Source organism: Podarcis erhardii, assembly GCF_964252035.2.
Source record: "Podarcis erhardii genome assembly, chromosome: 12".
Lineage (NCBI taxonomy): Eukaryota > Metazoa > Chordata > Lepidosauria > Squamata > Lacertidae > Podarcis > Podarcis erhardii.
Window position 1 is genome coordinate 10,410,994 of NC_138513.1, and position 26,458 is coordinate 10,437,451.

Genomic DNA, 26,458 nt, shown 5'->3' on the forward strand with positions numbered 1-26,458 from the left:
TGTCTAGCTGAGGATTCTAAACCTTAAACCACCAATCAAAATGTGCATATCTCCCATCCTTCTTTTCCACACTGAGAATTCTAACTCTCAGTTGTCAGTTAAGGATCCACATGACAGTTAAGCTAATGCTGTTTAACATCTGCATGCAACAAACTGAAACTCAATCCTGCTGGTATTGTTTTGCTTGTTGGTGGGAGTGAGTAGTCCCACTGCCATGCTTTGCCAGCAGTTCCCATGCTGTAATGACCATCAGTGTGTGTGACAGAACCATAGAACCACCCTGTCCAAATCTCTGGAAACCTCCTGCAAATATTTACTCCTAAATAAGTCTGAGTTCAGTGGTATTCACTGTCAGGTAAGGATGCAAAGGACTAAAGTACTTATCTGATTTCTAAAGCACCAGATCTTACGCAATGTTATTGAGAAAAGTGTGTTATATTATTTCCCCACCACCACCTCATTGCTAATATTTTTGCATGAGCTTCTTCCTGATTAGCATGATGGGCAGTGCCAGAACAAACCCCTTTGGTCTTCCAATATTTATTCAGCAGGACAAATCAGGAGAATAAGAGATCCAACTGATATTTAAAATCCCATCAACTTGACAGCCCTCTTTAAAATATCAGATGTTAACCATGCAAGGTCAGGGCACTGCACATGTATAAATCATCGAGAGCCATCTCTAAAGTCAGTTTGCAGCAAGGAAAAATCCTATTAATAAGGTGTCAATCATAACTGAAACTTCACTTCTTGGCCAATTATGATAAAGATCTCAGGGTGAAGTTTAATTCCATCTGGAGCATGGATATTTAATGAGATGAGACAAAGAAGAGAGAAAACCACAAACAGAAATCAGCTTTATAATGTTCACAGCAAGAAGGCAATTTTATTTTAAACAGAGGAGACATGAAAATCAAGTTATTTCCAACATACCTTTTTTTTACAGTTCCCTAGAGTGGAACCCTTCCCTTTTAAGGCTAAATGTTGTTACAACAAATTTCTGTGCCAAATAATCTAAACTCCTAACCTGTATGCTTAGAGAATATTTACAGTACAGCATTTCCCCCTAGCAGTTTAAGAAAAAGCCAAAGAAAAGCTTGGAGATAGTGCATTAATTTGTAAGCTGATAGGATACTTCCCCCAGGTAGTGAATTTACATGACTTTACTTCAGCCGTGGTAGGACTTGTGGCCCCCAGATGCTGCTGGACTCCAACTCCCATCAGCCCCAGTCAACATAGTGGATGCTCAGCAATGGTGGAAAATGTAGTTCAATAATACCTGGAAGACCACAGGTTCCCCGATTTAGTTTGGGTTAAACTAAAAAATATAGGAAACAATCCCCTCAAAGCTTGCCGTGGCTTTCAGCCCTTTTCAAATTGCAGCATTTAGCCCTGGTTCCTACCTGTATTCACACTCCTCCTTTTTTAAAAAAACGATTTCCTTTGAAAATTACTTACCACATTTAAGCCAAAATCTGCAATTCTCCCCCCCCCCTTTCCCCTTTTGCTGTCATTTTTAATTGCTCAAACAGCTCTCCTTCCCCAGGGAATTCCTTCTAAAGTCATTGAACATTTTGAGTTGCTTGTATCCCGGGCAGAGATTCATCCCTGAGTTTTTGGAATATTGCTTATAAATGTTTCATGTAGCCAACCTACTTCATAACTTTATTTCATAAAATTCGTATACCACTTGATTGTACGGGGGTGGGGACGACTCAGTGGGGTTCTCTCTCATGGCAGATTAAAGAGCAGATTTTAAACAGTGCGTGGTCTTTTTTTCCACCCTACCTCATTTATTTCAATGTTTGACCTGAGAATTCTGTGGAAAGCCAACTCAAGAGTACTGGGCCATTCCCAATTCTAAGATGGTAACAGCAAATGTCATAATATATGTTGCTGTGAGAAGCGCTCTCTACTCAGGATTCCAGTCTTTCTGTTCCACCACTACTCCAGCTTCCATTTTTAGCTATGGCCTTTGAGCGGGCTCAGTTCTCATTGCACTGTGTTGGGGGTCCTCTCACAAAGATTTTCCATGCTTCTGCAAAACTCGGGTTCCACTGAAACTTCTGGTATCTCCCTGATGTGCATGGCTGTTGCCAGTGTGGCTAAACACGCAATGGAACTCATCAAACTCAGGAAGATGCCTTATTCCGTGTCAAACCGATGGTCCAGCCACCTCAGTATTGTCTATGCCGATTGCCAACTACTCTCCAGGCTTTTAGGCAGGGGACATCCCCAGCCCTACCGAGAGAAGCTATGGGACCTTATGCATATAAAGTGGATGATCTTCCACTGAGCTATGGTGCTGTCAGTCATGAATATCCTTAGTTTAATGGCTTTTCGACACCATCATTTCTCATCTCAGATCTGTGTCCATTTATTCTTTTGCACAGAGACTGGCCTATTTGACCCATGTAAAATGTAGCTTATCAGCATTTTCCTAACTGGAAATGGGCCTCCTTTTAAAGGCTAAAAGAACTAGAAAGACAAAGCAAGGAGAGAATTACCCAGCAATTTCATCCGCTCTTACATTGCTGTACATTTGGGAACTTGAACCCACGCAAGTTTATCTGACATTTGGGAGTCACTACAATAAGTCTCATCCCTCCACTGCACAATGCTAAAATGATCTGTGTGCTGCTTGAATTTACAAAGGTATACAGTAATGGGGGGGGGGGATGCAAACCCACATCATATCACATTCAGCTATATTGGTTTGTGTAGTTTGCCCTCAAAGCTATTCTAACTAAATTTCAGACATAAATTGTTTGTTTTGCTCTAGTGAACATAAGCCTCTACTCAAGCTGTGTTAATAATACATAATATCATAGCAAGAGCAGGCTTTCTAAGACATCATTTCACCAATGGCCTTCACTTACACAGCATGCAAAAAAGATATATAATTTAGAAAATTCAGGTTGGTTTGGGGGTCTGTGAAAAACCAATGAGTGACATTTGAAAAGATGGCTTCAGGATATTCCTTGGAACCATTTCTTCCAATGCCTTTTAAGATTATTTTTCATAAATAACTTTAGCCTAAGACAATGCATGAACATTCCTTCCCAAATATTTATTCCTCCTAGGAAAGCTGTTCCACAGTCTTCTACTCTTATTCCTATTATACTTGCTTTTGTTTCCCCACTACAGTGGAACCTTGGTTCCCAAAAGGCTTAGTTGCCGAACAAATCGGCTCCCAAACACCGCAAACCCAGAAATAAGTGTCTCCAGTTTGCAAACGTTTTTTGGAAGCCGAACATCCAACACGGCTTTTCCTTGAGTGCAGGAAGCTCCTGCAGCCAATCGGAAGCCGCGCCTTGGTTTCCGAACGGTTTCGGGAGTCAAACAGACTCCCGGAATGGATTAAGTTTGAGAACCAAGGTACCACTGTATCATGGAGTGAGGCACCGGGAAGTTTGAAGTCCTCCACTATAGATTTGAACTGAGGGCTGATTTAGCTGAGAATTCCATAACGGTGGTACCTCGGGTTACAGGCGCTTCAGGTTACAGACTCTGCTAACCCAGAAATAGTACCTCAGATTAAGAACTTTGATTCAGGGTGAGAACAGAAATCGCAAGATGGTGGTGCAGCAGCAGCGGGAAGCCCCATTAGCTAAAGCGGTACCTCAGGTTAAGAACAGTTTCAGGTTAAGAACGGACCTCCAGAATGAATTAAGTTCTTAACCTGAGATACCACTGTACTCTTTTAATAAAGAATGGATCAGTATTGCTGGTGCTGTGGGAGCCAGGGCACCCCCTCCCCGGCACATTATTCTGGGTACCTGGTACTTGTTGAAGAGTCTGTAAATAGTCTTTTGTTCTTGTTGGCATCCATCAGTCTCAAGAGACCATGGAGTGTGCCTTTGGGGCTGAAGTCAAACCGCTGTGTTAGCAGCACTGAAGTGATCTCCCCGGGACTCAAGCCTGGGCATTGTCTATGGAGGTCCTGGGCTGCCCAGATGACAAGACCCCCCCTCTTGGTCTCACTGATATGGTCCAAAGGAAAGGAAAGGAAAGCAAGACATTTGGCACCAGCTTGGCTGCAGGAGTTGCTGAAAGGAGGCGTACAAGGTGCCAGAAGGAGATATAGAAGACGCCATCCAAACAGTCTTAGGGACTCCACTCTGGATTTGTGTAGGGTTAACTCCTTAGCCTTTTATTCTCCCAAAGATATCCCACAAGGCAGCAAAGATTTCAGATCTGGGTTTTCCTTCTCCTAGATGGGCTCCCTTCCCAGGTTGACAAGCCCCATCTGCCCCTCACTTCCCTTGACAGCATGTGCAGAAACCGCCTTCTTGACCACTGGATCCACTATTGGTCTCGTCAACTCCATCTGCCAGAGCCTGTCTTCTCATGCAGGGGAAGCCCCTAACTCACCGAGGGTTTGAGACCCATGGTCAAAGGCCTGGAAACGATGCCTTATGAGGAACGGCTAAGGGAGCTGGGCATGTTTAGCCTGGAGAAGAGGAGGTTAAGGGGTGATATGATAGCCATGTTCAAATATATAAATGGATGTCACATAGAGGAGGGAGAAAGGTTGTTTTCTGCTGCACCAGAGAAGCGGACACGGAGCAATGGTTCCAAACTACAAGAAAGAAGATTCCACCTAAACATTAGGAGGAACTTCCTGACAGTAAGAGCTGTTTGACAGTGGAATTTGCTGCCAAGGAGTGTGGTGGAGTCTCCTTCTTTGGAGGTCTTTAAGCAGAGGCTTGCTTGACAACCATATGTCAGGAGTGCTCTGATGGTGTTTCCTGCTTGGCAGGGGGTTGGACTCGATGGCCCTTGTGGTCTCTTCCAACTCTATGATTCTATGATTCTATGACTATGCTCAACTGGTTTGGCTTGAGTGGGCACAGCTTCTACCTTTTATACCGAAATGCTCTTTCAGTGGGTGCCCACAGGTTCATGGAGATTGCAACCCATCTTCATTCCTTGCTGCAGAATTAATAAAGGGAAGCCAAGTGGCATAGAAGTTGTCTGCATTTTGACACACACACACACACACACACACACACACACACATACCCCGCTGCTGCCACCACCACACAACCAGTGAGTTGATTTGACCACAGGAACCACATTTCACAGTTGTTGCTGCCTGCCTCACAGCAGTTCAGCGTTCAGAGTTCTGCAATGCTTTGCAGTTGTAAGTCAGTCTGCTGTCAAAAGTTAAACAATAAGTTCCTTGTGGATCAAGTCCCGGGCCTCAAAATTCAAATAGCAAAAGAACAGTGATTGGGGGATTTAACTGAAACTTTTGGCTTGTCATCTGTTCCACTTGTTGAGAAACATTTACCGCAAATTGACTAACTAAGGGCCAGACTCACCACAAATTGGGGAAGGGGGGAGAGCAAAAATGATCACATTCCCTCCAACAGTTTGCTGTACTCATTTTCCTGATTTTATTTAACAAGGAGGGGTATATAGACCAGCGGCTTGGAACTTTCAGTGCCTTTTCCTCAAACTGTGTAAAGCCAGGTCTTCCAACCATTCCTTATAGGACTTGGTTTACACACCCCTCATCTTCCTGCTGCTCTGAACACTGTCCCATTTTGTCAATGTCTTTCTGGAAATGTGGCAACCAAAATTGGACAAAATATTCCAGTTTAAAACTTTCGATTTTTCTTTCTCCAGGGTAGATGTGTGTGCACGGCTGCCTCCTGCTGGACACAATATGCATGATTCCTAGATCTGCTACTAGAAAGCTCGTTAAAGCTGTGACCATTGAATATCAAGAATATTGTGAATTTGCAACCCAAATATTGTTCATTCAATTTATTTATTGCACTGATTCATCACAAAATCTAAGCTTGCTTAGCATTGGCATGCTGCTGGCAAGCTACAAAGCTTACTAGGAATTATTGCTATCTTCCTTACCTACCTCACAAGGGTGTTGTGATCATAAAATGCCTCGCTCAGCTATTGGGTGGAAGGGCAGCTTAGAAACATGAGAAATTGATTACAACTAAGTAGTAAGGGTTAAAAAAAAATGTCTCATAAGCCCCCCAGCCCAGTCATAACCACTTAAGGACACAAGAAAGCCCTTTTGGATCAGGCCAAAGACCCATTTAGTCTGGAATCCTGTTTTCACAGTGACCAACCCAAAACCCCAATGGGAAATCCTCAAGCAGAAACTGAGTGGAACAGTGTTCTTTTTTAACGACCAGTGTGGTTCCCAAAGTAACTTGGTGCGCTTAGGACTGTTGCTTAAGACTTGATTCTTATAGGACAAAGATGGGCAACCTTTTCTCTGTTCTCTCAGAGGCAAACTGTGTCAGGGACCACATGCAGACAATGGGCAGGGCTGAAGGGGGTTTTCTTGGGGCTCTGGCAGGGAAAGAGAGAGAAGCGTGAGTCATGTTACTTGCCCAGGAACACGTCCTGAAGACGTGTTACCAGTTTTGCAGTGGGAAAAATTGGAAGCTATGGAATACCAGTTGCTGGGAATCGCAAGTGGGGAACTGTTAACTCTCACGTCCTTTGTGGGCATCAGTTTGGCCAATGAAAACAGGATGCTGGACTAGGTGGGTCATCAGCCTGATAATAATAATAATAATAATAATAATAATAATAATAATAATAATTTATTTATACCCCGCCTTCCCTGGCCAAAACCAGGCTCAGAGCAGCGGCTAACATCAAATGTATAACACATTAACATAAAATCAGACAGTCAGTTAAAAATACATTCTAAAATCAGATCAGGATCAGAATAAAATCCAATTAGATGGCAACCCGCAGATTAGGATTGGGGACCTTAAATGCTCACCAGGCCCAACTGTTTGTGCTGAACTTATATGGGCCTGTGAGAAAAACTGGGAGGCCACTTTCATGCAAATTCTTATGAAAAGGGAGAGGGAGTCAGACTGAACCCCGGCCAAAGGCCTTGCGGAACAGCTCCGTCTTGCAGGCGCTGAGGAAAGATGTCAAACCCCGCAGAGCCCTGGTTTCTTGTGACAGAGTGTTCCACCAGGCCGGGGCCACAGCTGAAAAGGCCTTGGCCCTGCCGAGGCCAGTCTAATCTCCTTGAGGCTCAGGACTTCCAAAATGTTATTATTTGCGGACCGTAAGGTCCTCCGTAGGGCATACCTGGGGAGGCAGTCCTGTAGGTACGAGGGCTTTTATGGGGTGATGCTGAGCCTCTGGTGCTATCTCAGAAGTGTGTGAAGAGGCAGAACAGAAAAGAGCAGGCAGGCAAAGGCTCCCACTCCACCAAATAGTGTCAGAATCCACTATGAGTTAGTATAAGCATTTAGAGAAATATTCTGAATCTGCTGCCACAGGGGCATGTGTCTTCTCTACCCCAGCTGGTTCCTAACAGGCCAACAATTGGATTCTTCAAATTTTTGCTTTAGCTTCATTAATTAGGGTGGCTATTTAAGAACAAGTCCTTTTTTATTATCTTGTAGGTAGAAAACATTATTCACTTGCATATCAAACACTTTCGGTCCCTAATTAACTGCTAGCTTTCGGTACAAAAATTAGAAGCATTGATTTGGCATCATGAATAAGCCCTTTTAATCATCTCCACACATTAGCAGTAATGAAGAGGCAAGGAAGCTCCAGCCATTTGCAAGATTTCATTTATTTTGCATTTCTGCTGGTTAGATGCACTTCAAGTATATATTTTTGGGGTGGAAATAGTGGATGTGATCCTCAGTTGCTTTTATAAGAACTAGCAAATGAACAGTGGTGTGTGTTTTGGACTCATTCAGAGCAGTAAAAGTATATCTGAGTTTTTAGTTTAAAAGAAAGAAAAGCACATGGGATTGTGATAGAAATGCACCGTGGCCTTTGGCGCACATTGGAACTGCTAGGGCAGAAGGCAGAGAGACCAACAGTAGGGGGAGCACTCCCTGAGAAAATAGTTTCATTCCAAAAATACAGTAAAAGCTTAGTGCAAATTAATTCTGTATTGCTCTGTTAGGGAAAATTCCGGGTTGAGAGACTACTCAACAGCCCAGCTCATTGGGGTACAAGTCCCACCACAGGTCCATGCGGTCAGTAAAAGAAGGAAATTCCAGCCAAGCAATTTGGAGCAAAACAGCAGTCAGTGGACTTAGATCAGGGGTCAGCAAACTTTTTCAGCCGTCGGCTGGTCCACCATCCCTCAGACCTTGTAGGGGGCCAGACTATATTTTTTTGGGGGGGGGGGATGAACAAATTCCTATGCCCCACAAATAACCCAGAGGTGCATTTTATATAAAAAGACACATTCTACTCATGTAAAAACACACTGATTCCCGGACCGTCCGTGGACCGGATTGAGAAGGCGATTGGGCTGCATCCGGCCCCCGGGCCTTAGGTTGCCTACCCCTGACTTAGATCATGGATAGGCAAACTAAGGCCCGGGGGTCTGGCCCAATCGCCTTCTAAATCCGGCCCGCAGATGGTCCGGGAATCAGTGTGTTTTTACACGAGTAGAATGTGTGCTGTTATTTCAAATGCATCTCTGGGTTATTTGTGGGGCATAGGAATTTGTTCATCCCCCCCAAAAAATATAGTCTGCCCCCCCAAGGTCTGAGAGACAGTGGACCGGCCCCCTGCTGAAAAAGTATGCTTAGATCCTCATCAATACATCATTGCTACATTACTAACATGTCACAAAAGGGGAGGGTTACAACAAGATTAACATAGACAGATATGTCAGGGCAACACCCAAGTATAAGATTAGCATAGGCAAACATGTCTTAAGTACCCACCACCCAAAAGTACATTATTTTTATATATATATATAATTTTTTAATAATTTTCCAATTTTACAACAAAATAACATACAAACATCGACAAACAAAAACATACAAACAAGTATAATTTCATATCCTCATTTTCATAAACCTTCTTCCTCAGACTTCCCCATACCTCACCCTCACTGCATCCTTGTTTTACGGTTTTTCAGCAACCCTTTAGTCCAATTAAATTATAACTTATTCTTTCTCAATTTCATCTTAATTCATCAAACAGTTTCAGCTGTAATTCTGCATCTTCCTTTCCCTTGACATTTTAGCACTCATCAATTTTATAACAGTTCTTAAGATAAGCTTTAAATTTCTTCCAATCTTCCTCCACCGTCTCTTTCTCTTGGTCACGGATTCTGCCGCACCCAAAAGTACATTAGAACCTCCTTTGCATGTCTGGAGCCTGAGGCAAGTCTGGTGATGAGATTTGGCTTCCCTTGGAGAACAATGAGCCCAGCAATTGTCACCTCTGGGCATTTTCTGGGGTAGGAGGTGTGTATACATGTCTTCAAGCTTGGGGAGGTGGCAGGGGAAAGAGTCCTTTTTCCAAGGGCAAAATGGCGTTGGAATGGAGGAACTTGGCAAAGGGGTAATTTCCTTAACAGCTCTGAAGTGTGTCAATTGAAAACAGGTGTGGGCCATCCTACCTATTGACACTGGGGGCAGGCAGACACCAAGACCTCAGTCACCACCTCTTCCTTCTTCATTCACCTGGGCTTATGCAAGGAGGAAAAGACACACGTGACCTAACCAAGGGAAGGGTTTTCAAACATGTATCAAGTAGCCGCCCCTGCCCAGGTGGATGGCAGGATATTGCATCAGTCTAGATTGAAAATAGCATGTCAACTGCACACTGCATACTAAGAAAAAAACACATTTTTTTTGCTACAGAAAGGTTAGTCTGTGCACAGCCCTGTTATTCTATATGTTTGGCAATGATGCCTACCTCCAATTTTTCTGGAGCAGATATTAAACTAACCAGCTGGCCATTTTCTGGGTCATCCCAGATATCCTTTTAAAAATTCGTGTCAGGAAAGCAGCCAGTGTATGGAGGCAGACTTTGGGAGAAAGCTACATATCTTCATTAGAACCATAGAACTGTAGAGCTGGAAGGGACCATGAGGGAAATCTAGTCCAACCCCCTGCAAAGCAGGAATCTTTTGCGCAACATGAACCCACAACCCCAAGATCAAGAGACTCAGCCTGTACTGACTGAGCTACTCAGATCAGCAGTTTTACATTTGGGTTCATTAAGAATCATTGTGAGGATGCCATCTAGACCCAGTCATTCAGAAACAGTTGCCTTGAAGGTCCTGGCTTGCAACCCCCTCCCTAGCAACCTACATTGCTCTTCTCCAAGACCTTAACAACATTTCACCATCCAAACATTTGCGCACCTACATGCAGCCTGTAATGATACAGGCCAACACCAGAGGCGGTTTTAGGGTAGTGCAACTGGTGTAGCCATCCTGGCTGCCATGCTGCAGGGGCTGCCACAACAATACTGTAGAATGGAGTGTGGGTACCACATTTTAGAGGGACCAGGTGGCGCTGTGCGTTAAACCACAGAGCCTAGGACTTGCCTGTCAGAAGGTCGGAGGTTCGAATCCCCGTGACGGGGTGAGTTCCCGTTGCTCAGTCCCAGCTCCTGCCAACCTAGCAGTTCGAAAGCACGTCAAAGTGCAAGTAGATAAATAGGTACCGCTCTGGCGGGAAGGTAAACGGCATTTCTGACGCTGCTCTGATTCGCCAGAAGCGGCTTAGTCATGCTGGCCACATGACCCGGAAGCTGTACGCCGGCTCCCTCAGCCAGTAAAGCGAGATGAGTGCTGCAACCCCAGAGTCAGCCACGACTGGACCTAATGGTCAGGGGTCCCTTTACCTTTACCTTTACCACATTTTAGCACTGCACAGGGCACCGCTGAAATTTGAAAACACAGATTCTGCCTCTGGCCAACACTACAAACATCAGATTTTGCCACTGCGGGGATGGGACGAATCAGAGCCATGTGTCCACTTTGGTTTGGATGCTAGGTGGTGAGCCATGGCTGTCTTTTGTTCCGTGTTATGATGCTGCCCAGAGGGTTGGAAGAAGCTAAGGTGCAGCATAAATTACTACTGCTGTGGCAGCAGGAAGCAGAGGAAGCCAGACCCTTGAGTGTGACATTTGATTGAATATGCAGCTGCCGTAATGATCTTCCCTCTGGGTGTCAAACACTCACTGTTTGCTTCCCGGTGCATGGAAGGACTGAAAAAGAAATGCTTTAATGCAGCCTTGTGCTCCATTATAATTCCCTGTCATCTTGCTGCGCCCTTTTCTTCTCCTTTCCTGCCTCCATTCTGGCCCCTCTGCACACACACGTTGCTGCTCCTCTCTGGCCCCCAGGCTGCTGCGTAGCAAGACCTGGCTGGCCTTGTTGTATTTTAAATGCCCGTGAATTAAATCACATTTTTTTTATACTCTTCAAAAGCAGTTATCTCACGGCGCACGCAACAAACAGAAAATGAGATTTGCATTTTATTAGACACACTGGCGCTTGCCTGCGTCTTCACTTCCAAGCTAGGCTAACTCACTTAGCTGCTCACAGGTGTAATTACAGTTCCCTCCAGGATCTTTTCAGAACTGATTTAACCTGCTCAGGAAGGATGGCAGGTGAAGCGTTTTCTTTGGCTATGCTTCCAACTGTGTGTAGAAAACCTGAGTATACAAACATTATGGTTGCCCCCAGCCCAATGGGCTCCCACTGCTGGTGTCTGGAGCCAAGTGCACAGGACATTTAATCCATATATATCCTGGAGTAATACTCCTGTCTGTTGCCTTGAACCAACTTCCATCCCACTGGAAAACACAAGCTGCAGTTAACCTGAAGTGCATGCAGCTCAAACTGCCTTTGCACACAGAATCGGAGAATCTAGCTCAAACCCCTGTAATGCAGGAATCTCAACTAAAGCATCCATGCAGATGACCACACGACCTCTGCTTAAGAACCTCCAGTGACGGAGAGTCCAAATGCACAGTCGACAGTGCATGAACAGATCACAGCTTCCTGGGGTGGGAGATGGAAGGGTTGCCAGCATGGGGAAATAAATCAGATAATGCACATTGGGGGAAGACAGACCAATTCCCTCTGTGTGTGCAGCAAGTGCAAATGCCATTTGAAACACAGCAGGAGGAAAACGACATCCCCGCATTTTAAGCTGCTAATAGTTCTGCTTTTTTCCTCTGCAAAGACAATGCCATTTTCCCCACAGCCATTTAAAAAAATGCTCTACAGTACAACGAATCTATTCTTCTTGAAGGTGCCACAAGGCTGTTATATAAGCACTAGATCTCCCATAGCCACAATTATGTTCTTAGCGTCAGAGTGTATACATATGTTCAATGCTATCAGTATGCATAATGTCAGTTTGCACTCTGGAAACCTCTGTCAATCACTGAGCAAGTTTGACTTGCTCTTTGTGGCATGCTCTATTCTGTGGGTTGCATCCCGACTAAGTTAGTCGTGCTTCACACTGCAATCCTACACATGCCTGCAGAGAAGGAGTGAGACTTTGTGTATAGGGACGTTGTGTATAGGATTGCAGGCTCAATGGGACTGAAGTGTGACAAAGCTAGTCTGGATTCAGCCCTTTGTTAAACAAACAAAAATCACAAAATACAATATATGAAACAAAATCAGTACTACAGAAATAAATGGGGTTTACCTCCCAGTCAGTGAAAGTAATTCCTGTAAGAAGAACACAGGATCAAGTTGAATAAGACATTTCATAACCTGACAACATATTTTGATAACTTTTCCCACCCCCACCCTCCAAAGAAAACATGAAATTACTTGACTGTAATATTTCCAGCATCTTTTATGTTATCACATTCATCCCAAAGATGGAGAGCAATTCTGCTACCTTATATACCTTCAGATTCCCTATGGACCAGCCCTGGTCTGTGTTTTTTTGTTTGTTTGTTTTTTGTGTGTGTGTTTTTTTGCAGTGGACCAACACACCCAATCCTATGCTTGCTGACTTGCTTGCAGATTGGAATGCAACTCCAAGTCATGTACTTCTCTAGATGTTGCCATGCATGTTTTGTGCACACAAAAATACACATTTCAATGTAAAAGATACATACACAATGCATATGGTATTGAATAAGCTCTTCAGTCATTTCTCCTCTGGACTCTCTCAGCCTAACCTATGGCACAAGGTTGCCATGAAATTCCTTGTGAGTTCCTGGAAGGATGGCGGTGGATGGGATGGGATTGGAATGTAATGATTATAATACACTTGAAGCAACTGGAGAAATAGTTCTACAAAATTATTTCTAAAGTCTAAGCACACAATTCTCACTATGAAGAAAAGTGGAGGAAAAGAAAAGCTTCTGATGGCATAAAATAGATGTCAAACTAGACCCATGAAAAAGCTGAGTTCAAAGCATTGTAAGGACGACTGATAATGAGGCCATCAAAGCACCTGTATAGCTGCCTCTCCCTTTGATCTTCTCAAGTTAATCATTTTCCATGATGTCAATTGTTTACTGGCTCTGTTGCCAGTTGTCCTCCAAGGTGCCAAAAACCTGGCAATAAACAAATCAGTCCCACATCTTGGCATTAAGAAGAAAGGCTCCCCCAAATCAATGGTAATTGAGTTTTAGAGTGCCATCAGTTTTCTGTCATTAAGGCCATCTGTCTCCTTGGCAGATTCCATAGTTGGTTCTGACAGCATTGCTTTACCAAAAAAAAAAAAAAAAAAAAATATTGTGTATGACTTTTTAGATACCAAATCCTAGCAGACAATAATTTCTCACTGCATTTTTCAGCCTTCTTGATTCAAGGATTGTTTGTTTTATCAAATGTGTTTATAATATGTTACAGAACCCTTGAAGCAATCTAAACTCAACAAATCACAAAGCACTGATAAAAACAATCCCCATCATCATCATCGTCATCGTCATTTCCCTCCCCTAAACCCAAATATTAATCTTGCACAGGGCAAAACATTTACAGCATCACATAGCCTGATATGAATTGCTGTGCTTCAAAACCTTATAGTCAGCATTTTAGAAAATAGCTAGGTTCTGAACAGCATATCATTTATTTTCTCAAAAGGTAAGATCATTGTCCTGTATGTGCTAGAAAATCAAAACTACAGAGCGGACTTTTCTAGCCTGTATAAATTATGCAAATTAAACAATCTGCATCTGTCAGGTTTACCTTGCTTGATTCATTGTGCTCCTGCGAGTGGTGTGAGAACAACAAGGAGCTCGCCAATACAGACACTGCGATCCAGCATCAGCAACTGGAGGACAGGCTTGCAGGTGTCATATTCTGGCAGCTCCAAGTGACCAATTTGTTCCAACAGAGGTTGGGGGCAGACTGAGGCCTTCTATGCCTCTGTCTCCAGACTAGCTTCTTCAAGCTCCATCACCTTGAGAGAACTACAGAGCCTTAAAGGGCAACCTTCTGGCCCAAAAATGAACACTCCAGCTTCATTCCATAGCCTCCTGGTGTATTCCTGGATTGATGATGTGTGGTGGGAGGCATCTGGGTCTTCCAGATCTGTGAGAGTCCAGGCTCTGGTGGTCTGGAAGGTTCCTCTGGGAGTTCTTGTGCAACCATCTCACCATTTTCCACAGTCAGCTCTGAGCCTTGACCCAGAAAGCCAGATGGGGAACTGATGGCCAGTGTTGTTGATCATGTTGTGCATGTTAATTGGTTTCTATGTTTTCTAAACTGCTTAGAAGCCATCTGGGTGTTAAGCAGCCTATATATTATTAATATTACTCCTACTACTATTGCCTTTGAGGGATGCGGGTGGCGCTGTGGTCTAAACCACTGAGCCTAGGGCTTGCGGATCAGAAGGTCAGCAGTTCGAATCCCTGCGACGGGGTGAGATAAATAGGTACCGCTTTGGCAGGAAGGTAAATGGCGTTTCCATGCGCAGCTCTGGTTCGCCAGAAGCAGCTTAGTCATGCTGGCCACATGACCCAGAAGCTGTCTGCAGACAAACGCCGGCTCCCTCGGCCAGTAAAGCAAGATGAGCGCTGCAACCCCAGAGTCTGGGGTCCTTTACCTTTTTACTATTGCCTTTGAACCCACACTGCAAACACCACAGAGCAGTTACATAGCCGTTCAGCCAGTGAGCCCAGTTCAAAGTGCTGGTGCTTTTCTTTACAGCTAATCCTGGCTTTCTTGTACCTATGAGAACCCTTTGCTTTCATGGCCCTGGCATGTCAATCATCTTGGGGAAGGAGAGTAGCTCAGCGCCTTTTATGCAGAAGCTCCCATGTTTGCCCCCTGCCATCTCCAGGCAGAGCTGGGAATGTCTCCCTGAAACTGGGGAACCATCACCAGTTGGCATTGACAGTACTGACATAGATGGGGTTCGTGTTTCCTTGGAATGAGGGACAGCAGAGATGACGTTGTCTTTAGGACATGTGGTTTATGTTTATACAACCTGATGTGTATAATATCCCCAAGAGGGCTTTGTTTCCCCAATAGCTGCAGCCTTGGATTTAAACAGAACTCAGGCACGGCTCTACTCTCTGACTTCCCAGCCTGCAGCCTTTTCTCTTCTAGCTTCTAGTTCACATCACTCAGCTCACTCTGCTCTTATCTCTGTCTTTGTCCTTCCAAAGACCTTGGAGCTGAAGGAGGGGGCCCCACCCATTTGTTGTCTTTCACAGAGCCCCTTCCCTTGTTCCTCTTAATGGCCCATCACCCAGGCTATCACATCACCAGGAAGCTAGTCTGACTTCTCCAAGACTGGGCCTTCAGCCTAACCCCAAAAAACCTCATAACAATGCAGCTTCCTGCGTCTTCTCTGACTGCCCCACCATCAACAGTGGAAGTCCAGTTGATGATGACTGGGGGGAGGGCAGTTTCTGATATGGCAACCCATTGGTGGAAGCCCTTCTTGGAGGTGGCAGATCTCCCCCAGACACCATTCTCTTTCCAGCACCAGGCAAACACCCTTAATTTTTCCTCAGGCCTTTCCCCTCTGTGGAGTTTCATCATTCCATCAATTTCTCTTTGCTTTTGTGATGCTGTTTGCAGAACTGTTTGCTGTATTGCAACGAGTATGTGTCTTAATGTGCGCAAAAAGAGGGGAGAAGCCTGAAAGGGCTATAGCTGAGAGGCAGAGCACCTGGTTTGCAGGCAGAAGGTCCCAGGTTCAAATTCCCCACCCCTGCACATTTCCAGGTAGGGCTTAGAAAGCCTCTCGTCTGAAACCTTGGAAGAAGAAGAAGAAGAAGAGTTTGGATTTGATATCCCGCTTTATCACTACCCAAAGATGTCTCAAAGCGGCTAACAATCTCCTTTCCCTTCCTCCCCCACAACAAACACTCTGTGAGGTGAGTGGGGCTGAGAGACTTCAGAGATAAGTGTGACTAGCCCAAGGTCACCCAGCAGCTGCATGTGGAGGAGCGGAGACGCGAACCCGGTTCCCCAGATTACGAGACTACCGCTCTTAACCACTACACCACACTGGAGATGCGTCTGGCCAGATAATACTGAGCAGTCTGACTGAGAATCATATTATGAACATTATTTGGACTGATTTGTGGATATTAACGCAGTAACAAGAAGATGATCGGAATCCCCCTTCGGAACTTGAAATATGGGTCCCCTCAACAAAAATTTAAAATTCAGCTTTGTAATTTGGAATTTATGTGATGTGATTTGATTTGATTGGTCGGTTAATAAACAATATTTTTTTAAAAAAGAGAGAGAATCATATAATGGTAGAGTTGAAAGGAACTCAACAGCCATCTAGTCCACCCCTGCAATGCGGGAATATCAACTGATGAGCATCCAACCTCTGCTAAGAAACCTCCAAGAGCCAGTCCACCACCTCCCGAGGGAGTCCGTTCCACTGTTCAGCCTTTCTCAACCTGTGGGTCCCCAGATGTTGTTGAACTACAACTCCCATCACCCCTAGCTAGCCAGGCCAGAGCTCAGGGATGGTGGGAGTTGTAGTCCAACAACATCTGGGGACCCACAGGTTGAGAACCGCTGGCTGTTCTTACTGTCAGAAAGTTTTTCCGTATGTCTAGTCGGAATCTTCTTTCCCGCAACTTGAAGCCATTGTTTCTCCGGAAGAGGAGAAGACAAGCTTGCTTATCTTCTATATGAGAGCCCTTTGGATACCTGAAGATTGCTATTCCTTGGCGCAAAGCCGGCGGCTCCCAGGGCCAAAGTGTTGCGGCGCATCCTGGCGAGCGCCTGCGAGGCTCCCCCGCCCCGGAAAAACCAACGCCGTGGGAGTGGAGAGGGACGGCGCTCGCAGAGCTTCGGCGGGGCTGGGGAGACTTTTCTCTCTGCCTGGAACAGGAAGGTCGGAGAGGAGGCAGGCGCGAAGGCGCGCGATGCGCGGATGAAGGAAGCCGCTCCGGGGACCAGGCGCCCTCCTGACCGCGCGGAGCCCTTGGGGAGGCGGGCGGGCGCCATCAGCTGATGGGCGCGCCTCGGCTTAGGAGCGAGACAGCGGACTCAGAGGAAGAGGAGGAGGAGGGCGGCTTCCCTTTGCTGCTGCAGCGCAGCCGCTGGAGCCGCAGAGCAGGCGCCCCGCAGGTATTGCCATCGCGTGGATCGGGCGCGGTTTCCCAAATAAAGCGTTGCGAGGGGGGAAGGGCGCAGAGAGAGACCCGCGTTGCAGCGCTAGCCTGTGTGTGGACACAAAAACACACGGTAGGGAGGTCCCACCGAATTCAACGTGGCTTTCAGGCTCGCACGATCCTGTGTTCCTCCCTGGAAGCGAGCCCCGTTGAATCCAGCAGGGTCGTCCTTCCTGGAAACGCTGCCTTAAAAAAAGAGAAAGTCTCGTTGCGCCTCTCCGACTTGAGGCTGTTGTCTGGCAGCAAGTGCCATCGAATTCCTCGGGGCTTGCTGAGTGAACGGCGGCATCCTAAACACCCTCGAGGGGGCTTCCTTCCGAGGAAGCGTGCTTAGGACTTGCACGGCAAGGCTGCAGCCCCGTGGAGGAGCAGAGCAAGGGCGCACAACAGCGTTCAGCTTTAGCAGATTTATTGTGGCAGTGGCAAGATGCCTTCATCCGATGGAAGGTACCCAGTTCGATGAAAGCGAGGGACTCTCAATCCAGGGTGAGTCTCTCAGGTGGTGGTGGGGCTGGGACACACTTGGGGTTCATGTTTGCAGAGTTCTTTGCAGGGTCCGTACTTGCCATTTGCTTTTTGGTCTGTTCTCTGTGGGTGCTTGTGCAATCACCCTTGTGTGAGAAAAAGGGGTGCTGGAACTCACCATGAACGCCTCCCTTGTTCTCTTAGAATGGCAATGGCGCCCACCTGAGAGGTGTCAGACTTGAGTTCCAGCTGGAAAAAAAGTCCTGGTCTTCACTAACCTGGTGCCTGCAGATGTTTCAAACGACATCTCCTGTCAAGCTCCAGCCAGGGCAGACAAGGTGATCTCTTGTTGCAGATGTTCCAAATGCTGAGCTTCCCCTGTGGAGTGCTTTGGCGAAAGCAGTGGCCAACATCCTCTTTCAGCTGCTTTTGTGGAAGATGCAAAAGGGATCCCTAAGAGTGCGTTTTCACACCCAGCAGAGCTTGTCTTGGTTGCTTTGTAATGCAATATACAGGCAACATTTGCACTGGCCAGAATGCTCAATTGCATTACAAATGCCCACGGGAAAAAGAGACAGTATAGTCAGCCTGGTCTAAATTGTGATGGCTGCAGCTATCATTGGCTCTGATCTTTAGAAGTTTCCAAGTTGGGGGTTTTTTATTGCATTCTCAGAAAGATGTCAAAGGTGGTGATGTCTATGTTTAGCACCTGAATTAAAATTGATAGGGCTCAGGCTTGTGTAGAGAGCCCTGCCATCTACCCCGGAGGGGAGACTGAGTCCTTAATTCTGTTTTTGGAGGCTTTGATTTCTCCGTGGCAAATGTGGCAAAGGCACATCAGGATTCCCCCCCCCCCATATTGTATAATACATCTGTTTCTGTAAAGCATGGACCTGACAAAGAATAGATGACAATAAATCTAAGATTTCTCAAAGAAGGAGACAGACGTGAAGGGAGAGGGGAGAGGAGGCTACAAAGTCAGAACTGTTGGTACAGTATTTGTAAGGGTTTTTTCTTCTTCTTCCTCCGCTGCAATGGCATTATCTCTTGCTTTCTCTTTTGCCCTAAACTTCCTGCAACCAATGTGTTAACTTTCTAACGTTGCAAAAATGCTTCAGAAATGCAGAAGACATGGCATTCTCCAATGGAATGTGTATCATTCTTAATGCAGGTTCTCTTTGTTCAATTTACAGATGCGGCAAACTCCGACACAGAATTTGGAATCTCTCACAAATATTTCCTTAGTGTGTATCTCGGGCCTTCACCTGCTGGATCGATGCTTCACAAACCAAGAGTGTGACCGAGCTCTGGAGCCTGAAATATTATTGCTATTATCATTACTTATTAAAAGCATATCACCACCCACCAGTCGATATTCTCTGGGAGGTTTGCAAACCAGGCAGTATTAAAGCTATGACAAATACCACTTCAAAATTGACAATAAGGAATGCAAGACAGCAGCCAAAATGGAAATCCTGCCTTTCCTGGCAATGAAGATTTCATAAACAGATCCCAGTTCAGGTGACAAGCCAGGATAAGTCACAACAGCCTAACTGATAAACTCTGGATTGAATAAAAAACCTGGCAACCCCCCCCCCCCCATGAACAATGGTTTTTCCTTAACTATATAACCTGGGGGATAACGAGGAGACCACCTTTTACAACCAGAAGAAGCATTTCACTCCACTTTGCCTTCTGAAACTTTCTACTGCTCATCCTTGCACAATGGATTGGTGCCCCAACTTCACCTGCTTTTCAGTCACTACTTCAGCAGAATCCAACCGGACGGGCTCCAGCTCCCTCCTGGACCACCCTGGCGCCCGTGGACCCTTGTCTATCTTTAGCGTCCTCGTCTTGACTCTGTTGGCCATGTTGGTGATTGCCACTTTCCTCTGGAACGTGCTGGTCCTGGCAACCATATTGCGTGTCCGCACTTTCCACAGGGTTCCTCACAACCTGGTGGCATCCATGGCCATCTCGGACGTGATGGTGGCCGCTTTGGTGATGCCTCTCAGCCTAGTCCACGAACTGTCCGGGCGGCGCTGGAGGCTGGGGCGGATCCTGTGCCAGGTGTGGATCTCCTGCGATGTGCTGTGCTGCACGGCCAGCATCTGGAACGTCACGGCCATTGCTCTGGACCGCTACTGGTCCATCACTCGCCACCTAGAGTACACCCTGAGGACCCGCCGGCGCATCTCCAACATTATGATTGCTCTGACGTGGATCCTCTCAGCTATCATCTCCCTGGCTCCGGTGATCTTTGGCTGGGGGGAGACTTATTCGGAAGGCAATGAGGAATGCCAAGTCAGCCAGGAGCCTTCTTACACCATCTTCTCTACCTTTGGGGCTTTTTACCTGCCCCTCTGCGTTGTGCTCTTTGTCTACTGGAAAATCTACAAGGCAGCCAAGTTTCGCATTGGATCCCGGAAGAGCAACTCCATCACTCCTATCACACCTGAAGCCCTGGAGGTTAGTTTTTCATCAGGTGCTGCTGTCTGCTCTAGAATTGGACAGCACATTCACACAGCAGACCTTCTGTTAGGCAGGGTGAAGTGGCTGTCAGTAATTTATTACTGTTGTTGTGTTTTTAGTACTGGGGAGAGGCACTTGTGGACTTTTCTGGTGGCCTTGTGTACTGTACACCTTGACTCAGGGAGGGGCACCGTTTGCTGCTCTGTGCTGGGCACCCAAATGTCTGTGGCTGCCCTTGACTAACAACCACTTTGAGCCCTGAGCACAGTGGCTAACAGCGAGTTGCTGAATTTATTTATCTTATGCAATGGCTGTTGCTGTCTGCTGCCTGAGTGTGTGAGCTCACAAGCCCTTGGCTCATATTTCATCTCAGCCAGGAACTCCCTAGCCATCCTTAGGTAGTCATTGTTCCCTCTGCTTTACTTCTCATCACCTCCCCCCTCCCGCTCAATCTGAAATAAGAAGGCATTAATCCTGGTTTTCTTTACAGGGTTGTTGCAAAGATAATATCCATGAAGCACTTGGAGCACTTGAAAGTGTCAAGTATTAAAAGACTCATATTGGCTTTAGTGGGCTATCTCCCACTAAAGATATTTAAAGTTTAATCTTAACAGTGTTCTTGACATCAGTCGGGGCTTTCGTTCTTTTTCTCTTTGGGGCTGGACCAGTGCTGCTTTGTTCAGGATTCTAGCCAGCCAACAAGCCGTGCCCTGTTATTCCATTCCATTCCATTCTCCAATCTGCTACCTACTATCCATTCAGCATTCCTTATCCACTGATCTTGCCCAGTTCTCAATGAGCTGTTTTTTGCCCTCTCCTGCATAGTTCTCCCCCAGCCACGCAAAATATGGTACCTTTCTTGTAGTTCTGCAAACATTGCCATTTCTTTAAGCCTGTTTATACCTCCCTTCTTGTGTGTGGGTGTGCGGTTTTGGTTTCATAAGGTTCCATGCATGAAGGATGAGTTTGCTATGCGTATATCATATTAATCCCTTAATTAAGCAAGCAGGATGAAAACTGAGATACATTTCACACATAGGGGAACCTACACAATTCAAGCCCTTTGTATTTGCTTGTGGATGCATAACCTAAAAGCACTCAAGGGAGAGCTCACAAAAGGCTTTTCTTTTTACACAGGTCTGGGACCATAAGACTATCCATACAAAATAATTTGAAATTGTAAGGCAGAAAATAAGCGTCCGTATCCTCGGAAGTCATTGGTTCCATTTATTTAGGACACAGCATCCACTGAAAATCTTGTTTGTTTGTTTTAGGGTGTCATATGGACTAGAAACATAAGCAGCCTTGAAAAGAAAAAGAAAATAGCAAGGGTAGGGAGCAGCTGCTAAAAAGACTAATCCTAGAACTGCTACCTTTTTACAGACAGGATAGTGTGCCTTTAACAGTTGTCAGACAGGCAGGCAGGTATCAACAGAAGCTTTTATTGATACAGAGATGTGGTAATGGAGGAACATTTTAAAGACAAATGAAATGGATTCTAAGTCAGATCACTGGTCTGTCTCGCTCTATGCTGCCTACACTGACTGGCAGAAGCTCTCCAGGTTTTCAGTCTGGAGTCTTTCTTAACACTACCTGGCACAAGAGCCAACTCGTAGGTGCTTTGAGGGCTTCAGCCCCCACAATAAAATATTTGAGGGGGCTGGGCCCCCACAAAGGTTATGGGCATTCCCATTCAAATGGTGTGTGTGCACTGAGTCATGTGATCGGTTATGCAGAGTGGGGCTTACCTGGGCCCCCACAATATTTTATTCAAGTTGGCACCTGCGCTACCTGGAGATGGGAGGAACTGAACCAGGGACCTTTGCATGGTGCCAGGCTACTTTGAGCCCTTGGCAAGGCTAACTGCTTGCTCACCCGCCTGCCAATCGCTAACTTCAATTTTCAAAAACAGGTGTCTTGCAGAAAAAGTGAACAGCACAAAACTTGAAACTGCCACATCTATTTTAAATTGCAAGAATAAGTAATACAACCATCTTTGGTTACCTTTCTCAAATGCAATCTTTTTAAAACAACAACAACACATGTTTCAGCACCCAAATCATTTTGAATAATCTTGTGAATTGTGATGTCAAAATTTACATCTCTTTAAAGTTTCAATTCCAGGCACACAAAATCTCACTTTGCATGCCTTCCCCTTTGCAATTTTTGCCACCAATTCCTTCAGCTCAAGGAATTTATTCCACTCCTAGAGCTATAATTCCCTATGAAGAGGGATTGATTGTTAACCCACTCAGAGAACAGTATCTCGGAGATGGGAACAGGGGCATCCCAACAACTCTCAGCACCCTTAACAAACTACAGTTCCCAGAATTATTATTTTTTTTTGGGGGGGGGGAGACTATGACTGTTAAAAATGGCATCATAGTGCTATAAACCTATGGTGTGAATGTGGCCAAAATGAAAGACAATATCTAAACATTGTATGTAAATATAGCTGTATTTCACTCCCATGAGCCTCGACAGTTAACTGAGCTATACAGAAGCTAACACTTTTATTTTAGTGCCAAAAATTTTAAACCCAGCCCATTTATGTAGGGTTCCTTTCAGTGTCTCTGCATAAACTCCATAAGTCACCAGTTAACAATTGGTTCATCTGCAGAACATCCCAATTGAATCTTGTCTTTATTAAGAATCCATTTGTTGATCCTCCGCAGCCCTGGCCCCTTAGCCTTCCATGCCTGAGTACCATCTTGCAGCCAACAGCTACATTTGGCAGCTTGACAATACATGACACTTGGGGAGTGACCCACACCAAGGCAGCTGTGACCCACCCTTTGGGACCTGGTACCTCCTGCTTTTTAATCTCACAACTTCAGCCCCGGCTGGCCAGCAGCACATTATACTGCAGCTCCTATTTAACATTTAATTAGCATCTTTATTGTGCTAGGCATCGTATACCACAAAAGCTTGACATTCTCCCTGCCCAGAGGATAAAACAAAATGAAAACTCAGGCAGGCTTGGAGGAGCAGAGGGGCTGGGGAGACGGAAAGCACAGAACAGGTGAAGCTACAAATTGGGGTGCGGGGAAGGGTTTGCGGAATCAGTGGATGCTGAGGAACATAAGAAGAATCTACTGGATCTAGCAATGGCCCATCTAGCTCTGCATCCTCTTCTCCCAGTGGCTGGCCAGATGTCCATGGGAAACCTTCATCAGGACCTGAGCACAAGAGCTTAGCCAGCATGGCTAGTAGCCATAGATAGCTTTAAAGGTAAAGGGTAAAGGGACCCCTGACGATTAGGTCCAGTCGTGACGGACTCTGGGGTTGCGGCGCTCATCTCGCTTTATTGGCCGAGGGAGCTGGCGTACAGCTTCCGGGTCATGTGGCCAGCATAATTAAGCCACTTCTGGCAAACCAGAGCAGCGCATGGAAATGCCGTTTACTTTCCCGCTGGAGCGGTACCTATTTATCTACTTGCAGTTGGTGCTTTCAAACTGCTAGGTTGGCAGGAGCAGGAACCGAGCAACGGGAGCTCACCCCATCGCAGGGATTCGAACCGCCGACCTTCTGATCAGCAAGTCCTAGGCTCTGTGGTTTAACCCACAGCACCACCCGCGTCCCTTATGGATAGCTTTACGCTCCATGAATGTGTCTAATTCCCTTTGAAAGCCATTCAAGTTGATGGCCGTTGCGGCTTCCTGTGGGAGCAAGTTCCCTAGTTTTAATTATGTGTTGCATGAATGTATACTTCCTTTTATCTGTCCCGAATCTTCTGACATTCAGCTTAATTGGATGTCCTAGTGTTATGAGGGAGGGAGAAAAACTTTCCCTATCCACTTTCTCATTCCATTCATGATTTTATAAACTTCCATAAACACATCACCTCCTACTCTTGCCTTTTCTCTAAACTGAAAAGTCCCAAATGTGGCAGCCTTTCTTTGTAGGGGGAGCTGCTCCATCCTTTGATCATTTCAGTTGCCCCTTTCTGAACCTTTTCCAACTCTGCCATATCCTTTTTGAGGTGAGGCGACCAGAACGAGCCACAGCATTCCGACTGCAGTCACACCAGAGATATTCTCAGTATAAGGGATCTGCTAAGTACATGCCTCTAGCCATAGATGCTGCTTGTTTATCTAATGCACAGGGGTTTATAGCGTTATAGAAAAGCATGAGGTTGCTGCAGTCACAACATAATGCATCAATACGAAAAATACATTGGGGGGCAAAAATAAAACGTTGGAAATCTTATAGGTGGGGGAAAATACAATCTACCAGTGATGTAACTTTAGTGTTGTTGTTTAGTTGATTAGTTGTGTCCGAGTCTTCAGGACCCCATGGACCAGAGCACGCCAGGCACTCGACTTTTATATGCCTGTTGTTATTGTCCATGGAGCTTTCTTGGCAGCGATACTGGAGTGGATTGCCGGTTCCTTCTCCAGGTGGATCACATTTAGTCTAAACTCTCAGCTATGACCTGTCCGTCTTGGGTGGCCCTGCACGGCATATCTCACAGCTTCTCTGTGTTATTCAAGCCCCTTTGCCACAACCAGGCTGTGATCCATGATCCATGTACAGTCCATCAAATGAGAGGGGCAGGGTAAAAACTTGTTTTCACAGGGCACTAGTCATCCAGGGAAGGGAATCTGTATCTTAGTTGTAGAGCCCATCTTTTGCATACATAGGGTATGAGGTTTAGTCTCTGGCATCTCCAGGTAGGGTTAAGACCCCCATCTGACCCTCAGATAGCTTCTGCCAGTCAGTGTCACCAATACTGTTAGATGAGCTGACTTGGTAGAAAACATCTCCCTGTGGACCAGGTGATCTTGTCAACAGGGAGTGTGGAATTCTCATTTGGGTAGCTGGGCTGCCTGCAGTCCCTGGGTCTTTCCCGGCAGTGACAGTGATTGATGGGGGGGGGGAGTCGCCCCATTCCACTGGGGTGTTGCATAACTCTCTGCTGGTTAGCTTTTGTGTTGTGGTATGAACTAGAGGTAGTCAAAGGTGGACAACTGCTCTGGATAGCCGGTGGCCTTCCAACCCTTTGCCCTGAAAATAGTTGTCGTTTAGTCGTGTCTGACTCTCCGTGACCCCATGGACCAGAGCACGCCAGGCACTCCTGTCTTCCACTGCCTCTTGCAGTTTGGTCAAACTCATGCTGGTAGCTTCAAGAACACTGTCCAGCCATCTCATCCTCTGTTGTCCCCTTCTCCTTGTGCCCTCCATCCTTCCCAACATCAGGGTCTTTTCCAGAGAGTCTTCTCTTCTCATGAGGTGGCCAAAGTATTGGAGCCTCAGCTTCAGGATCTGTCCTTCCAGTGAGCACTCAGGGCTGATTTCCTTTAGAATGGAGAGGTTTGATCTTCTTGCAGTCCATGAAAGTACTTGAGGTCTTTTGAGTGTTCAGCTCTCCCTCTTCTCCCAAGGCAAAAGGGGCCCCCCAGCAGTAAAAGATGGTGCTCTGGGTATCTGTAGGGGGGCTCCCCACCTCCTCCACCACCTTCTGTAAGGTAAGGTGTGGTGTCTTTTTAGGTAAGAGGGGGGTGGAAAGGTGGCTGTTCCAGGAGTTTCAGCCAAATTGAGGCTGTGACCACTATATATTCCCCCCCCCCAATTGAGGGTATGCATAGGAGGTGTTCAGCTGTGTGCGCGCACCTGCTTGGAACTCTCACCCCACTGCAAAACTCCAGGCAAACCTCTGCTGGGCATCATCTTGCAAATTAGCATGCAGCACACAGGATTTCATGTTTGGCAACTGGCAGGTGGCAGGCCGGCCAGCAAAACAAACACACACATGCGTCTGAAGATTATGTTTGTCTTTGGCAGGTGAAGGAAGCCTCCCAGCAGCCGCAGATGGTGTTCACTGCCCGGCACGCCACAGTCACCTTCCAGACGGACGGAGACACGTGGAGGGAGCAGAAAGAGAAGAGAGCTGCCCTTATGGTGGGCATCCTCATCGGGGTGTTTGTGCTGTGCTGGATCCCCTTTTTTATCACAGAACTCATCAACCCCCTCTGTTCCTGTGACATACCCCCACTCTGGAAAAGCATTTTCCTTTGGCTCGGCTATTCCAATTCTTTCTTCAACCCTCTGATCTATACGGCCTTCAACAAGAACTACAACAACGCTTTCCGGAACCTCTTCTCCAGGCAGCAGTAAGTGAGGAGGGCAAAGGAAGAAGGAAGGCCTTTCCCCTTCCCTACACTATTTAAAG

General features: G+C 46.1%; 1 protein-coding gene across 3 annotated transcripts; it reads left to right on the forward strand.

Moving 5' to 3' along the window:
* HTR5A (5-hydroxytryptamine receptor 5A) lies at positions 1 to 26,458 on the forward strand. 3 transcript variants are annotated; one of them, XM_081834525.1, is made up of 3 exons: positions 1 to 355; positions 19,008 to 20,283; positions 26,071 to 26,458. In XM_081834525.1, the coding sequence occupies exons 2-3, from the start codon at positions 19,540 to 19,542 to the stop codon at positions 26,401 to 26,403; spliced, it is 1,077 nt and encodes a 358-aa protein (XP_081690651.1). In that variant the 5' UTR covers positions 1 to 355; positions 19,008 to 19,539; the 3' UTR covers positions 26,404 to 26,458. The 3 variants fall into 3 exon arrangements, with proteins under 3 accessions (XP_081690651.1, XP_081690649.1, XP_081690650.1); XM_081834523.1 differs by lacking the exon at positions 1 to 355 and adding an exon at positions 17,002 to 17,835; XM_081834524.1 differs by lacking the exon at positions 1 to 355 and adding an exon at positions 17,002 to 17,305.

Bases quoted from the DNA above. Each gene is read 5' to 3' on its own strand.
- HTR5A (XM_081834525.1), top strand. From the start codon at position 19,540: ATGGATTGGTGCCCCAACTTCACCTGCTTTTCAGTCACTACTTCAGCA. The intron at 20,284-26,070 runs GTTAGTTTTTCA...TGTCTTTGGCAG, and splicing joins TCACACCTGAAGCCCTGGAG to GTGAAGGAAGCCTCCCAGCA.